Source organism: Enhydra lutris, unplaced genomic scaffold (genome assembly GCF_002288905.1).
Source record: "Enhydra lutris kenyoni isolate GAN:26980312 unplaced genomic scaffold, ASM228890v2 scaffoldscaffold1, whole genome shotgun sequence".
NCBI lineage: Eukaryota > Metazoa > Chordata > Mammalia > Carnivora > Mustelidae > Enhydra > Enhydra lutris.
The window spans coordinates 24,184,826-24,201,066 of record NW_019154085.1 but is presented as its reverse complement, the minus strand read 5'-3'; the positions used below and the strand labels follow the sequence as shown (position 1 = coordinate 24,201,066).

The following is a 16,241-nucleotide window of genomic DNA, read 5'->3' as shown; positions in this document are numbered from 1 at the left end:
CACTGTTGATGGGAATGTAAGCTGGTACAACCACTATAGAAAGTAGTATGAGAGTTCCTCAAAAAAATAAAAATAGCACTACTACATGGTCCAGCAATTCCATTTCTGAATATATATCAAAAGGAAATGAAAACAAGATCTCCAAAAGATATCTGCATTCCCTTTGATTACAGCATTATTTATAATAGCCAAAACATAGAAACAAACTAACCATATGTCAATGGATGAATGAATAAACAAGATGTGATGTATATACACACACACACACAGACACACACAATGGATTAGCTATACACACACACACACACACACAATGGATTAGCATTCAACTGTGACATAGAAGGACATTCTGCCATTTGTGACAACACTAATGGGCCTTGAGAATATCATGCTAAATGAAACAAGTCAGAGAAAAGTAAATACTATATGATAGCATTTATATGTGTGAATCAAAAAAGCAAAAACTCATAGAAGCAAAGAGTAGAATGGTGATTACCAGGAGCTGGAGGGTGGGGACATTGTGGAGATGTCAGTCAAAGTGTACAAACTTGCAGGGAAAAAAATTTAAAAAGAAATAATAAAAATGATTACTTGGTAAGAGGAGAGGAATTCACTTTATTCTGTACTTAATTACTTTTGTAAGGCCCAAATTTTTCTATCATGTTGTAGGTATTATGTTAAATATTTTAATGCACTGAAAAAAATATACTATGCATAAATATTAAATATGTTTATCCTATATTTTAGTAGCTTTTTGCCACACAAAAAGCCAACTTTGCATTACTAATGTAAAGTTTTATAAGCCATAAGCACTTAACGAATGAATCAACAAATCATTCCTAAGAATGACTTGCTACCGTAAAGAGAATGCCTATGCCATAAGAAGATGAAAATGTTCTTAATGACAATCGCCACCATCACACAGAAAATCCTTAACTCTGATTTTTTTCTTTATTTGGGGTGATTTATATGCTCCTCTATTCCCAAATGAGAACAAGAACTACTTGATGACAGCAAGAGAGTGAGCCACAACCACTACTTGCATTCGGCAAGAGACTCAAAAACAGAGGAGCGGGAAAGCTTTAAGGTGGCATAAACAGAAGATCCATCATGATGGGAGACCTTTGGCACAGAGAAGCTAGAGGCAGGCTGACAAAAAAAGATCGACCCCAAACACCATAAATCCTAAGTTAATAATGATAATAGAGGAAGAGTAAAATACTAATCTGAATATTACGAAGTAATTGCCAAAGCCTAAATATAACCTAAAATTGTTTAGTCTGTAGTTTATTCAATGTAATGTATAATACTGGATTCTAATGCATACCTTTGAAGAAAAATCTTTATTGATATTATTGGATAAATAAAAGGTTTATTACATTATTTTAATTCATAAAAATCTATTATTCTTATAGAATTACTACTACTAAATATTTTAATTTTAAGTATTTTCATTTGTAAATAAATATCAGCTATTTTAGAACTTAAAGGTAACAGCACGTACTTTGTAAGAAAATTCATTACCTCAGATAGACATTCATGCAAATTTCATAATAAATTAAACCTCTTACAGTTTTATGTGCTTTTTTCCCTTCCTCATTTTTGATCTCTGACCACACATTTTAATACCACATTTTCTTTCATCATTATGTACGTATTTAAATACCAGCCTGATTGCAAAGCAAAGGTACTCGGATATAAGGAGATTCTTAAGTGGGCCATAATTCTTCCCATTCTACTTTTAAAGAAAACTAAGAAAAGTTTAAAGTTATACTATGAAAAAAGAAAGGGATGATGTGGGAGTTACTTTTTTCAGAAAGAGTAAGCAGAAAACTGAGTAAGTGAGAACACATGCCTGTGATTAAGTTGGGGTAGGTAGCAGACTGATTCACTTAGCTGTCTCTGCCACCAATAAGAGTATGTCCCTCACATATCAGTCAACATTTGAGGACCTCCATGTTTATCTATAAACCAAGGGGCTTGGAAAATATAACCTCTAAATTCCTCTTCCAATAAAATAATGTTACCGTATGAATTCATGGATCTGCATATCTGAGAGTTAAGCAGGAATTAATGGAAATAAGAACAAAAAGTCATACCTTTTTATTATCTTTTATCCTTGTTTTACATTTGTTTTTTTCCCTGGCTTCACGAAGACCTTTCTGAGTAGGACCTTCTGGTGCATTTTCTTTTTCAGAATTAGGAACTACAAGATAACACAATTTATTCTTAGTATCTATACTATTTCTCAACAATAAATATAACTTTAGCCAAACATATGAAAGCCAAAGTCATAATGATACATGTATTTTTAAAGTATTAAACTAATAATATTAAAATACAACAGAATGTTTTAAGTGAGGTATCAAATTTATTTCCCCAAAATTCAGGGTGTCATTACTGCAAGGTCAGTGAAATGGCATGATGAACCAGTTAGAGATCATAGCAGCCAATCTCGCATTACATTATATCCAATTCCTGTCATGAGGTTTAATGTGTATACAAGTGAAGTTGAAAAGGGCCAAGGAGAGAATGATAAGCAATGACAAAACTTCCCAAGTGGAATTGGATAATAAACAATGGATTCTTAAAAGAATGTTGTATTAATAAAATATTATTCTTTATGGTTCCCAATGTTGAAAAAAACAGAAAGGAAAACATTAGGTAATATTCCAATGGGTTGTAACATTAGTCTCCAAACTCTCCTGGACATAAAGAACAATCCTACTAAAACCACCTGAGGGAAAAATAAAAGTGACAGGGAAAGTCTTTCTTTTACACATCCTTCCATATACATATACCTACTTAGGTATACATAATTTCCTCTTTTATTTCTAAACAGGAAACTAATTGCAAATAACTACTAAAATTATAATGATTAACTCTGAAATAAAAGAAATAACTAAATTTTCTAAATATAACACTAGATTTGTAATAGAGAAAAGATAAATACAAAAATTTCTTGATGAGTCCACATTCTTAAAAAATTCTAAGGTAATAAAGGCAACGAAGCATATAGCTGGCATTTAGATTCTTACCAATCTGACTTTTCCTATTCAGTACCACTTTCGAACATAGGAGAAAATCTCCAAAATAACCCTGACAATAACACTAAAACAGAATATTAAATAACACAGTTCTACATGAAAGTACTTAGAAGACTTCAAACACTTGGGTGTCCAAACTACCTAACCTCCCTGAATGGTGCTAACAGTTAGAGCCCCACAGCATCTGGGAAGTCAAAATGTGGGGGAAAGGCAACAATTACATTTTAATTTAAGAAAAATTTTCACTTCCATTAATGAAAAATTTTTACTACCAGTTCTCTATTATGATCTCCTTTTCAACAACCAACAGTGACATCTTGATAATGATAATAATTTAAAATAATAATAATTAGCATTTATGCCTCATTGATTTTTTTACTACATAACAGCCACTAGTTTAAACAATTTGCATATATAATTTCATGAAATCCTGTCAATAACTCCATCAAGGTCACTATCTTTTGTTTTCCTTTATATATGAGAAATATATATATAATAATATCTATAGGGGAAGCAATGAGAAAGCAGTAGAGAAACCCAGGATTCCAGCAGGTAGTTCTAAAATAAGAACATGAGCAGATCTCAGGTAGCATGCAAAACATGACTAAGCACCCCTTCATAAGAGAAATAAAAATCAAGAAGCAAACAAACAAAATGTTAAGGATAACAAATCAAAGTCAAAAACTAAGAAAGCCTTGGTCTATAAGTATATGTAGTTTTCCCACAACAAAATGAAATTACAAAAGTTCACACTTAATCATGTTTTGAAAAATATTCAACACTTATAACCAAAACATGAGAATAAACATTGCAGAATACATGTGGAATTAGCAGAGAAATAACACTTCTCAATTGTTTCTTGATGTAGCAAGTACAAACATGATTCCCATTCTCCATCAGATAAACATCACTTTCACTTGCATAAAGATTTATAGAACAAATAAGAGGCTCAGACATTAAATTCTGTATGACATTCATGGTTAAGCGCATATAATTCTCAAATTCCATATAGTGCTTCTTAATGTTTAGTAATATCCTAGTGAATTCCATGTCTCTATCATAGCATCTTTATGTTTATCACACCTAATGCTTATTAATGACAGGCCTATATTATTGATTGGTGCTGTGCAGTTTCCCAGATTTTATTTGGGCACAATCAACATCTTAAAGAAAGTATAATTTTTTAAGAGAAATGAAGCAAACATCAAATAAACACTTTTGCATTTATAGAAATTTTGTCTATTATACCTCCAGTGCTATATTTCATCCTTTAACAATTCCTTATGTATGTACACACTCATTGAATCAATGTTAATTGAATATGTTCAGGCCTTTCATTAAACATTAAAACTGTGCAAATCTAGAAGACAATAGGGGAAGGGTGGGAAAACTGAGTGGGAAGAAATCAGAGAGGGAGACAAACCATGAGAGACTCTTGACTCCAGAGAAACAAATTGAGGGTTGAGGATGAGGGGAGGGAGGGGCGATGGGGCAACTGAGTGATGGGCGTGAGCACTGGGTGTTATGAGCAACTGATGAATCATTGAACACTACATCAAAAACAAATGATGTACTATATGTTGGTTAACTGAACATAATAATAAAAAATAAATAAATAAAAAATAAAATTTTAAATGCATGAAAATATTGATTTAACAAAATAAATACATAAGCACCTACATTGTGCCAGTCACTAACTCTCTTGCAGATTAAACCCAGCTGAAAAGAGAATTATTTAATTGAAAAAGGTTTTGAAGAGATTATCCACAATTTGGCCCAGAGGCTAAACAGAAAATAGCTAAGAGATTAGATCACATGTAAGCTAAAATGAGGAAATCAAGCACATATCTAATTGTAATTCAGAAAAAGGCAAATAGAGGTAAAGGGGAAGAGGTTTTTCTTTAAATTTACTTTATTTTTACTTTAATTTTATTTTCTAACCTAGGCCATATATTCCATATAGCCGTAAGAAATTGGTATCTTATAATGCAATTCTGAGCAGCAACAAATGCCAACTTTAAAAGCAGCAATTTATTAAGCTAAAATCCTTATGGAATACTTTGCTTTACTCCATATGACATCTTTTTCCTGTATGAACATCTGAAGTCAGCTTTCACAGTTGTTTTTCACTTCATCTAACACTTCCAATTTCTAGCTGTTCATCCTGAATTCAAAATCTCCTATCATAAGTTATAAGATATATTAAAATACAATTATACGCATCTTTTAAACCTGTTTTGGAAATAGGAATTATTGCATTCAAACTGTGACCTTATAAGAAAGCAAAGTAATATAAGTTAATAACACAAACATATCAAAATCAGCATATTCATAAACTTATTTGAAATTAAGTAATTTGTACAAAAACTGCTTTTATCTCAAAATACATAATATTAAAGTGTTTCTGTATAGTTTCTCATAAATATTTGATATATATTATATTTCATAACAACAAAGAAAAATAGTACAAAATTGTCCCTTTAAATATCTAACCAATAATAATTTATTATTTCATACTTTCTCCTAGGAATTTTTCTATTACTCTACATACCATACAAGAATAAATGTAGAATTAAAAACCTTTTTAGGTGAGAAAGTTCAGTATTATAGTATTAATAATATTCTCTCTGGGTAGTACAATTATGGATAATTTTAAAAATAAAGTTTATCATTTTAAAAATTTCTAAAATAGGCATATCACTTTGATAATAAAAAATATGGTATATTGACAATTAATTGATTACTCCAAATCAGTTCAATTTTTGTCTTATCCCTAAATTTGGATTGAATAACAATTAATTTGCCTTTTTCCCAAAATTCAGAGTAAATGATGATCAACTCATTGTTCCCTAAGTATAGAGTGAATAAATATTAAATTTTAAGAATCTCTATTGCCATACCAACCTCTGCCTAAAATAAATGGATAGACTTTTGGATGGATGACAGGTTGACAGAGTTTTTAAAAATTAAACTAAAACAAGCAAATGGAGGGGGAGTTAATTCATATCATGAAGGATGACAGTATTTATGAGAGACAACCAGTTCACCAATAAATCAATTTCTCTTCAAATTAGAGTTCTTGGCTAAATAAGGTTCCAAGTTGATCAATCAGGGAGATGAGACAGTCTGACATGACACAGCCAAATGCTAAAACCAGAAGCTTGGGAAAAGGTACAGCAAGTCCCATATCTAACACTAGAATGCAGGTTTATAAAAATCATAAAATTATTCAGTACGGAATTTAAGGAATTCATGTTATTCAGGTATTTGGGATTACGTAATTAAAAGAATTTATTTCTTTGTGTTGTGTCGAAATTTATTCCTTTTGACCAAAAGCCACTTCAAAACATCACAGATCTTGCTTTTTTTTCTCATTTCTTCTTCAGACTATATTTTAATTGATGTCTCTTAAATTCACTGACATTTCTGCCATCTCCAATCTGTTCTGAACTATAAAATTTTCATTTAAGCTACCATATTTCTCAGTAAAAGAATTTCAACTTCCTTTTTTTGTTTCTGTGTATCTGCTAAGATTCCCTATCTCCTTAATTAATGTCATATTTTTCTTTAAGTCCTTGGTCATATTCAAAATAGCTGCTCTGGCATTTTTATCTGCTAAATTCAACACCTGGGCCATCTCAGTGTAGGTTTCCATTTACTGATTTTTATCTTGATTGTGGGTCACTTTTTCCTGTTTCTGTAACATGTACAGAAAATTCTAATTACATATTATGCAGTATAGATAATAGATTATAAAGACTCTGGCCAACTGCCTTCCTTTACAGGATATTGATTTTTATTCTAGCAGGCAGTTTAATTTTTTTGATGATCACCTTGAAATTCTAGGCTTAATTTTATGCTTTGTTAAAGTGGATCCATGCAAAGCCCTAAATTTTTCCCAAGGCTCTCTAACTTGGCAAGATTCAAATTCCAATTTGTCTTCCCTAGAAATTCTTTTTTTTTTTTAAGATTTTATTTATTTATTTGACACACACAGAGAGATCACAAGTAGGCAGAGAGGCAGGCAGAGAGCGGGAGGGAAGCAGGCTCCCTGCTGAGCAGAGAGCCTGATGTGGGGCCTGATCCCAGGACCCTGAGATCATGACCTGAGCCGAAGCCAGAGGCTTTAACCCACTGAGCCACCCATATGCCCCCTTCCCTAGAAATTCTATGTAAACTTTGTTTTTTGGTTTTATAGGGCAGGACAATGTTATGTTAATATGATTATATTAAATGTTAATATGTGTTACCAAGATGTTAATGAGGTCTCTCCATTCCAGTCATGGACAGAACTCCAATGTCTCCCATCTCTGACTTCTAGTATCCCCGTTCGCCTCTGAACCCTATAAAATCTTCTCTTTCTCATAAGTCTCTGGTAGTCTACATGTATAGCCTGGCTACCAACTAAGGACTCATAGTAAACTTCCTCACAAACTGGACCACTGCTCATTGCAGCACCCTTTTATCTGGTGCACTTTCCTACAGATTTTAGTCACTTTGACAACTGTCAACTATGATCTTTGCCTTTTCAGTTCATCAGGACTGGCATGCTCTTCTTGACCTCCATTTCCATGGAATTTGGTTTGGAAATTTCCACAGGCACAAAGCCATGGTGATGGTGGATCTCAACTTTAAAATTTTCCTTCTGTCACTTGCCTTCTGTGACTTGTGCTATTTTCCAATGCCTATTGACAGCTTATAGAGATTTTTTTTTTTACTGAATGAAGGTTAGTCTGGTACCACATACTCCAACATGGCCAGAAACAGAAGTCCTCCCATTATAGTTTACTCATATTAAAATTAATCTATACAGTATTGTATCTATATTCCCTCTTGATCTTTTCATTAACATTTTAATTTATGAAATAGTTACCATATCATTTATTCACTTTTAAGTATCTCTAACATTTGGAGCACTGATAAGATTTAAAAATCACCAACCAATATTAAATTAGTTTTACCACATTTTACTTTTACCTCTAATTTCAGAAGCATGGTAATTATGCCCTATTTCCATATGCTTCAGAGTTGCTTGAAGCCCAGAAATCTAAAAAATAAAATCAAAAGATATAGGGTTATATACAAAATGACCCAAAAAGGACAAAACAAAATGCAATGTTTAAATATCAACTGCAAGATATAAAAATATTAACCTCTAGGATTAATTCCTACATATTAAAAATTTTTGAAACATGAATTACAACAAAAGAAAAACGTAATTTTAAGTTTAAATCCAATTCCATGGGTGATTATTAGGTATCCATTATAAATAAACATCTGAAACATTTATTTCACAGCATCATTTCCTGAATCAAGAATACTTATTGTACACTTTGAATGATAATTATTCAGTACTCTACTTTGAGAGAAGTTTCTCCTCTGTTGAAATTACTTCACAATAACTTAATTCATCTTTCTATTTATAAAAGATGAGGAAAGTATTAGTTGGGAAGTAAAATATGAAGAGACTTGTTTTTCCTGAAACTCTTAGCTCATTTTCCGCCCACAGACACTCCTTGTTTTATTAAACATGTTTTATAATTAAGAACATTTGTTAGTTTGGTGGCATATAATTTACCTATATTTCCTGAACAATAGTCTTGAATTAAAAACTCAACCTTAAAGAGTTCTCTCATCCCTCACTGTGATTATACCAACACAAAAACCATCTGTTTAATTATATACAGATACACACATTTTTCCTACTATCACTGAGTAGTAACATTACTTTATTAATAGAAAATGGCAGATAATAAATTGTAACCTATAGATTAGTGCTCATGAAATGCCTGGCTGGAAAAAAAAAGTAAAAAATTTGTATCTATTCTTGGATGCCAAATGGAATATGGAAGTTTTAAATATACTTATTTAGAATAGCATAAGATTTACATAAAAGCTGAAATGTAATAGAGTTCTTGTACACCAGCACCTTATTCCCATTGCTAACATCATGCATTACCATAGTGTGATTGACACAATGAGACAATATTGATTATTATTATTAACAATGTCCACATTGCATTCTAATTTCATTAAGGTTTTTCTTTTAATTTTATTTACTTATTGGAGAGAGAGAGAGAGAAAGAGTACAAGCAGGGAGAAGGAGATGGACAATCAGACTTGGTGCTGAGCATGGACATAATGCAGGGCCCTATCTCACCACCCTGAGATTATAACCTGAGCCAAAATCAAGAGTCAGACCCTTAACTGAGTTACCCAGGCTCCCCAAGATTTTTCTAATATCCTTTTTATGTTCCAAGATCCCATCTAAGATATCTTACATTTAGTCATCTTGTCTTCTTTTATTATTATTATTTTATTTAAATTCAATTTATTAACATATAGTATATTATTCATTTCAGAGATAGAGTTCAGTGATTCATCACTTGTATATAATACTCAATGCTCATTATATCATGTGCCCTCCTTAATGTCCATCACTCAATTATCCCATACCTCACCCCCTCTCCCCTCCAGCAGCCCTCAGTTTGTTTCCTCTTATGATTTATCTCCCTCTCTGATTTTGTCTCATTTTATTTTTCCCCTCCTTCCCCCTATGCTCCTCTGTTGTGGCATCACAATTCTGGAATTGAGGCTCTATTACAAAGCTGTAATCCTCAAGACAGTATGGTACTGGCACACAAACAGACACATATCAATGGAACAGAATAGAAAACCCAGAAATGGACCCTCAACTCTATGGTCGGCTAATCTTCGACAAAGCAGGAGAGAATATCCAATGGAAAAAAAGGTAGTCTCTTCAACAAATGGCATTGGGAAAATTGGACAGCCCCATGCAGAAGAATGGAACTGGACCATTTCCTTACACCATACTCAAAAATAGACGCAAAATGGATGAAAGACAACCTCAATGTGAGACAGGAATCCACCAAAATCCTTGAGGAACCCACACAGGCAGCAAACTCTTCGACCTCAGCTGCATCAACTTCTTGCAAGGCATGTCTCCAAAAGCAAGGGGGGAAAAGGTAAAAATGAACTACTGGGAATTCATCAAGATAAAAAGCTTTTGCACAGCAAAGGAAAGAGCTGACAAAACCAAAAGACAACAGACAAAATGGAGAAAGATATTTAAAATGTCTTATCAGAGGGGCACCTGGGTGGCTCAGTGGGTTAAAGCCTCTGCCTTCGGCTCAGATCATGATCTCAGAGTCCTGGGATCGAGCCCCGTATTGGGCTCTCTGCTCCATGGGGAGCTTGCTTCCTCCTCTCTCTCTCTCTCTCTCTGCCTGCCTCTCTGCCTACTTGTGATCTTTGTCTGTCAAATAAATAAATAAAATCTTTAAAATAAATAAATAAAATGTCTTATCAGATAAAAGGCTAGTATCTAAAATCTATCAAGAACTTATCAAAGTCATCATGTCTTCTTAGCTTCCTCTGTACTGGGACAGTTTCTTAGACTTTCCCTCATTTTGATGATCTTGACAATTTTGAGTATTGGTCAGGTAATATTTTGGAGCATGCCTATACATTTGGGTTTGTCTCATGTTTTCTCATGATTAGATAGGAGTTACCGTTTTGAGGAGGAAGAGCACAGAGTAGGAGTGTCATTAATAGCTCATCAAGAATATATCAACATGATTAAAGTTTGATGATGTTAACCCTGATCACCCTCCTGAAGTAGTATTTGCCAGGTTTCTCTACTATAAAATTAGTCTTTCCCCCATTATCACCGTACTTGTGGAAGCAAGTCATTTAATTTAGCCAACAGTGAACAGCTGGGGTGTTAAGCTCCACTTCCTTGAGGGAAAGATTGTCTACATATATCATTTGAGATTCTTTTTTGAGAGAAATATTTTTATTTTTCACCATTTATATACTCATCCATTTATTTATATCCATATGAACTCATAGATATTTATTTTACACTCTGGGTTATAATCCCATACTGTATTATTTATTTTGTTACTCAAATTGTTCAAAATGTGACCACTGGGAGTTCTTTCAAGATGATTCCTATAATAAGGATGACTCCATTTTTTGATGTTTGACTGCTAACCGTTTTTAAGCTTTAACTTCTTACTTCCCTTAGGAGTAGGCTGATATGAAAGACTAGATTGCTCCCTTCTTTGCCACTGGTGGGAGATTCAAACCATATAAGCCTCTCCTCCCACATAGGAACTCTCATCCTGCTCCTAAACCCTAAACACAACAAAAACCATAAGCCAGTCTCCTTCTTAGTTCTCTCAAGACATTTCAGGCCTGCATGTAAGGCTTGTGCTGCTCTCCCCTCAGAGTTCAATTATACAATGTAGATGTTTGCATACCTTCTTGCTGTGTGTATAGCACAGTCAGTCTTAACATCCAAACAAAATTTGGTTGTTGGTCCACTTAGGAAGCGCCCTCACAGTTCCTTTGTCCCTTGATATACCCTAACATTTTCTTCAGTCCCTTCCCCCCCTTTTACCTTCTTCCCTCCCTTTCTTCCTTCTTTCCTTCCTTCCTTTCTCTTTCCTTCTCTCTCTCTTACTTTCTGAGTATCTCCTAACATTCTAGTGCAACAAGATGGGACAAATGTTCCAGGTTCATTTTGTATCTTCCCCACCCAGGCTATAATCAGCCACTTCTCCAAGGAGCCCTAGCTTCCTTTTATTGGAGAATGGTATTAGAAAGAGATATCGATGCACCAGGTATACTCATTTGCTACTGGAGTGTCATTACTTCTAGATTCTCTCAGCAAGCTGACCTAGAAAATACATACATTTACTTTTTAGAATGCCTCCTGAATTAGAGACTCATGATCCAAAAAAAGATAAAATGTAACTTTATACACACACACACACACACACACAAATTATATATATTTTCAATCACAGGACTATAACTCAGAATTTACAACATTTTCACTAATTTTGCAAAACAAACTAGGTTTTTCTATAAGATTTAAATAAATTTGAAAGTTGCTATATCATTACTTATGAAAAGAATTTGAAAACACATACTTCTTTTAGATTTTTGTCATCTCACAGTATACTTTCACTTTTATATAGAAACTGAGTATCACTAAAAAATTCTAAATTCTAACCTTTCTTCTTTCAAGATATTAGAGAGATCTATATGTTTAAAGAGAAAGATAGTGAGCTAAATGTTCATTAAGAGAAGGTTTTTAAAGAAGTGATGATTAGGAACACAGATAAAAATTATAAGACACTTCCTACTGCTTCAAGTATATACCCAAAAGTTTTGGTTAGAAGTGACTTCTAAGAGGGGTGTCTGGGTGGTTCAGTTGGTTGAGCATTCAACTCGTGATTCTGGCTCAGGCCGTGGTCTCTGGGCTGTGAGACTGAACCTCGTGTAGAGCTCCATGCTCAGTGGGGACGCTACTTGAGATTCTCCCCCTTCCTTTCCCTTTGCCCCTCTCCCACTTCTCTAAAGTGAATAAATAAAAAAAAAGAAGTGACTTCTCAGAGCATCGCTAAAATAAAACAGACAATGAAAATAGAGATGTAATAAAAAAATAATAAGTGCTTAAGAGTGGTGCAGGGGGATCGGGAGGAAGAAAGATGGGGGAGGAGTAAGAGAATGAAATATCATTATATCCCAGAAGTTCAGTCAGATAGTTATCAAACCATTCTGAACACCTACAAACTCAATAGAAGATAGAAGAGGAGAATAGCAGCAATTCTAGGAACAGAAAATTGACCACTTTCCAGAAGGTAGAATATGTGGAGAAGTGAATCCAAGGCAACATATGGGAAGATAAACCACAGAAGAAGGGGCCGGCTCCCAGCAAATGAGAGCAGCAGAGCACAAAATCAGAACTTCTAGAAGTCTGCTCCACTGAAGGATGTCACTCCAGAGGCTAAGCAGTGGTAAAGCCCTCACAGGGAGTGTGTGGTCTCAGGACCTGCAAGGTCATAGAAAGACTAGGGGCATCTAAGTGTGGCAAAGCTGCCAGGTATCAGAGTAGGGAAGTCAGCTACAGAGACAGAGCTCAGGAGTGAGCTCTCAGCTTGGCGTTACCTTAAACCATGGTCCAAGGCACAGTTGGACCACTGCTCCTAGAGCAGGGACCCCACAAGTAGCAGATATGGAGAAAACCCCTCCTTCCTCGTCCAAGAGGAGTGGCATGGGAGTGAGCAGCAGGAACCTGCTGGGTTTGGAGACTCCAAATGGAGCCATGCACCAGAGATAGAAACACTCAGTCAAGGCTGGGTGAGCACAGAGTGCAACCAGAGACCAGGGAGATGGGAGGGACTGACCACTTTTCTCTGAGGGCTCACTGAGGACTGGGGCCCAGATCTCTGGATCCTATGAAGCCAGATGTTGAGAGGCTGCCATTTTCATTCTCATCCTCCAAAGCTCTATGGAAGGCGTTCAGGGAACAAAAGCTACAGAGAGTGAACCTCAGCATATTACCTAGCCTGGCCACTGTCAAGGCCGGTGCAATTCTGCCTCGGGCAAAGACATTTGAGAATCACTGCAACAGGACCATCCCCCAGAAGATCAGCAAGAATATCCAGACAAAATCAAGTTCACTAATCAATGAGAACTTCAGAAGTCCAGAGCTAGGGGAAAGCAACACAGAATTCATGGCTTTTTTCCCATGATCCTTTAGTCTATCAAAGAAAATTTGTTTTAATTTTATTTTTTTCTTATTCTACCTTTTTTAAATTTTTCTTCTTTCCTCTTTTAATGTTTAACTATTTTATCTTATCAATACTTCCTTAAAAAATCTTACATTTTCATTGTTGTACTAACGTTTTATCCCCTCATTGTATTTAACCTTATTTTGTGTGTGTATATATATAGGTGTTTTTTCTTTAAAATTTTGAGATACGATTGCAGGGTCATAGGGTAGCTCTATTTTTAATTTCTTAAAGAATCTCCACACTGTTTTCCAAGGTGGCTGCACTGACTTGCATTCCCACCAACAGTGTAAGAGGATTCCCCTTTCTCCACATCTTCTCCAACACTTGTTGTTTACTGTCTTGTTGATTTTGGCCATTCTAACTGGTGTAAGGTGGTATCTCAATGTGGTTTGATTTGAATCTCCCTGATGGCTAATGATGATGAACATTTTTTCATGTGTCTGATAGCCATTTGTATGTCTTCTTTGGAGAAGTGTCTGTTCATGTCTTCTGCCCATTTTTTGATGTGATTATCTGTTTTGTATGTGTTGAGTTTGAGGAGTTCTATATAGATCTTGGATATCAGCCCTTTGTCTGTAGTGTCATTTGCAAGTATCTTCTCCCATTCTGTAGGTTACCTCTTTGTTTTGTGAACTATTTCCTTTGCTGTGCAGAAACTTTTGATCTTGATGAAGTCCCAAAAGTTCATTTTTGCTTTTGTTTCCTTTGCCTTTGGAGACATGTCTTGAAAGAAGCTGCTGTGGCCAAAGTCGAAGAGGTTACTGCCTATGTTCTCCTGTAGAATTTTGATAGATTCCTGCCTCACATTGAGGTCTTTTATCCATTTTGAGTTTACTTTTGTGTATGGTGTAAGACAAATATGGTGTATTTACCCCAAAGATACAGATGCAGTGAAAAGAAAGGCCATCTCAGTGTTTATAGAAGTTCCAGTTATCCAGAACTGTGGGGCCAGCACCATTCGTCTGCTTACCTCCCTTCGGGCCAAGCACACCCAGGAGAACTGTGAGACATGAGGTGTAAATGGTGAGACAGGCACCTTGATGGACATGAAGGAACTGGGCATCTGGGAGCCGTTGGCCGTGAAGCTGCAGACGTACAAGACGTACAAGACGGCAGTGGAGATGGCAGTTCTCCTGCTGCGGATTGATGACATCGTCTCAGGCCACAAAAAGAAGGGGGATGACCAGAGCCAGCAAGGCGGGGCTCCCGAACTGTTCCAGTTCTGGAACACTGATACCTCAGTGTTCATAGCAGCAATGGCCACAGTCATCAAACTGTGGAAAGAGCCAAGATGCCCTTCAACAAACAAATGGATAAAGAAGATAGGGTCCATATATACAATGGAGTATTATGCCTCCATCATAAATGATGAATAACCAACTTTTATATCAACATGGACAGGACTGGAGGAAATTATGCTGAGTGAAATAAGTCAAGCAGAGAGTCAATTAACATATGGTCTCACTTACTTGTGGAGCATAAGGAATAACATGGAGGATATTAGGAGATGGAGAGGAGAAGTGAGTTGGGGGAAATCGAGGGGGAGACAAACCATTAGAGACTATGGACTCTGAGGAAAAAACTGAGTGCTTTGGGGGCGTGGGGCAGGGTTGGGTGAGCCTGGTGGTGGGTATTCTAGAGGGCACGTATTGCATGGAGCACTGGGTGTGGTGCATAAACAATGAATTTGGAACACTGAAAAAAAATAAAATTAAGCTAAATTTTAAAAAATTGGGATATAATTTATTCTAATAGATCAAAATATACCCTAAATCTAGCCCATGGCTTTGTTCTAGTCTCCAGCCTGATCATATTCTCTCTTTTTTTTTTCTTTTTCCAACCAACGTATCAACTCCTTTTAAAACCTTTTTAAATTTCCACCTTAACACTCATATTCCATCCCTTCACCTTGTTTACCCATATATATATATGTATATATATATCTTTAAAATTTTGGGAGGTAGTTTCCTTTAAGAGACACGAATACACCCCAAATCAAGTGGGTGGCTCTGTTCTACTCACCAGTCTAATATAGATATATATATATATATATTTTTTTTTTTCTCCCTTTCTTGTCCCCCAGGTTTAGGGTCTCTTCTGATTTGGTTAGTGTATATTTTTCTGGGGTCTTTGCCACTCTTTCAATATCTTGTTCTGTCATTCATCTAGTCTTATCTGGATAAAATTACAAGGTGGAAAAAAATCACAAAAAAAAAAAAAAAGGACAAGAGGCGGTACTGACGGCTAGGGACCTAATCAATGCAGACATTAGTAATATGTCAGAATTAGAGTTCAGAATGACAATTATCAAGGCGCTAGCTGGGCTCCAAAAAAGGATGGAAGGTATTAGAGAATCCCTTTCTGGAGAAATAAAATCCCTTAGGAGAAATAAAAGAACTAATATTTAACCAAGTCAAAGTAAAAAAGCTATTAATGAGGTGCAATCAAAATGGAGGCTCTTACTGCTAGGATAAGTGAGGCAAAAGAGAGAATTAGTGATATGAAGACAAAATACAGAGAATAAAGAAGCTGAGCAAAAGAGAGACAAACTACTGGACTACGAGGGGAGAATTCAAGAGATAAG

The 16,241-nt window shown here is 35.2% G+C and overlaps 1 protein-coding gene across 1 annotated transcript in view; it reads right to left on the bottom strand.

The window, feature by feature from the left end:
• Nucleotides 1-16,241, bottom strand: part of LOC111143396 (sperm associated antigen 16) — a 1,010,144-nt gene that overhangs the window by 941,486 nt on the left and 52,417 nt on the right. The window contains exons 8-9 of the mRNA XM_022497105.1: nucleotides 8,025-8,094; nucleotides 2,100-2,206 (exon numbers count right to left, since the gene is read on the bottom strand). Coding sequence (XP_022352813.1) covers nucleotides 2,100-2,206; nucleotides 8,025-8,094 — 177 coding nt within the window. The remainder of the gene's footprint in view (nucleotides 1-2,099; nucleotides 2,207-8,024; nucleotides 8,095-16,241) is intronic.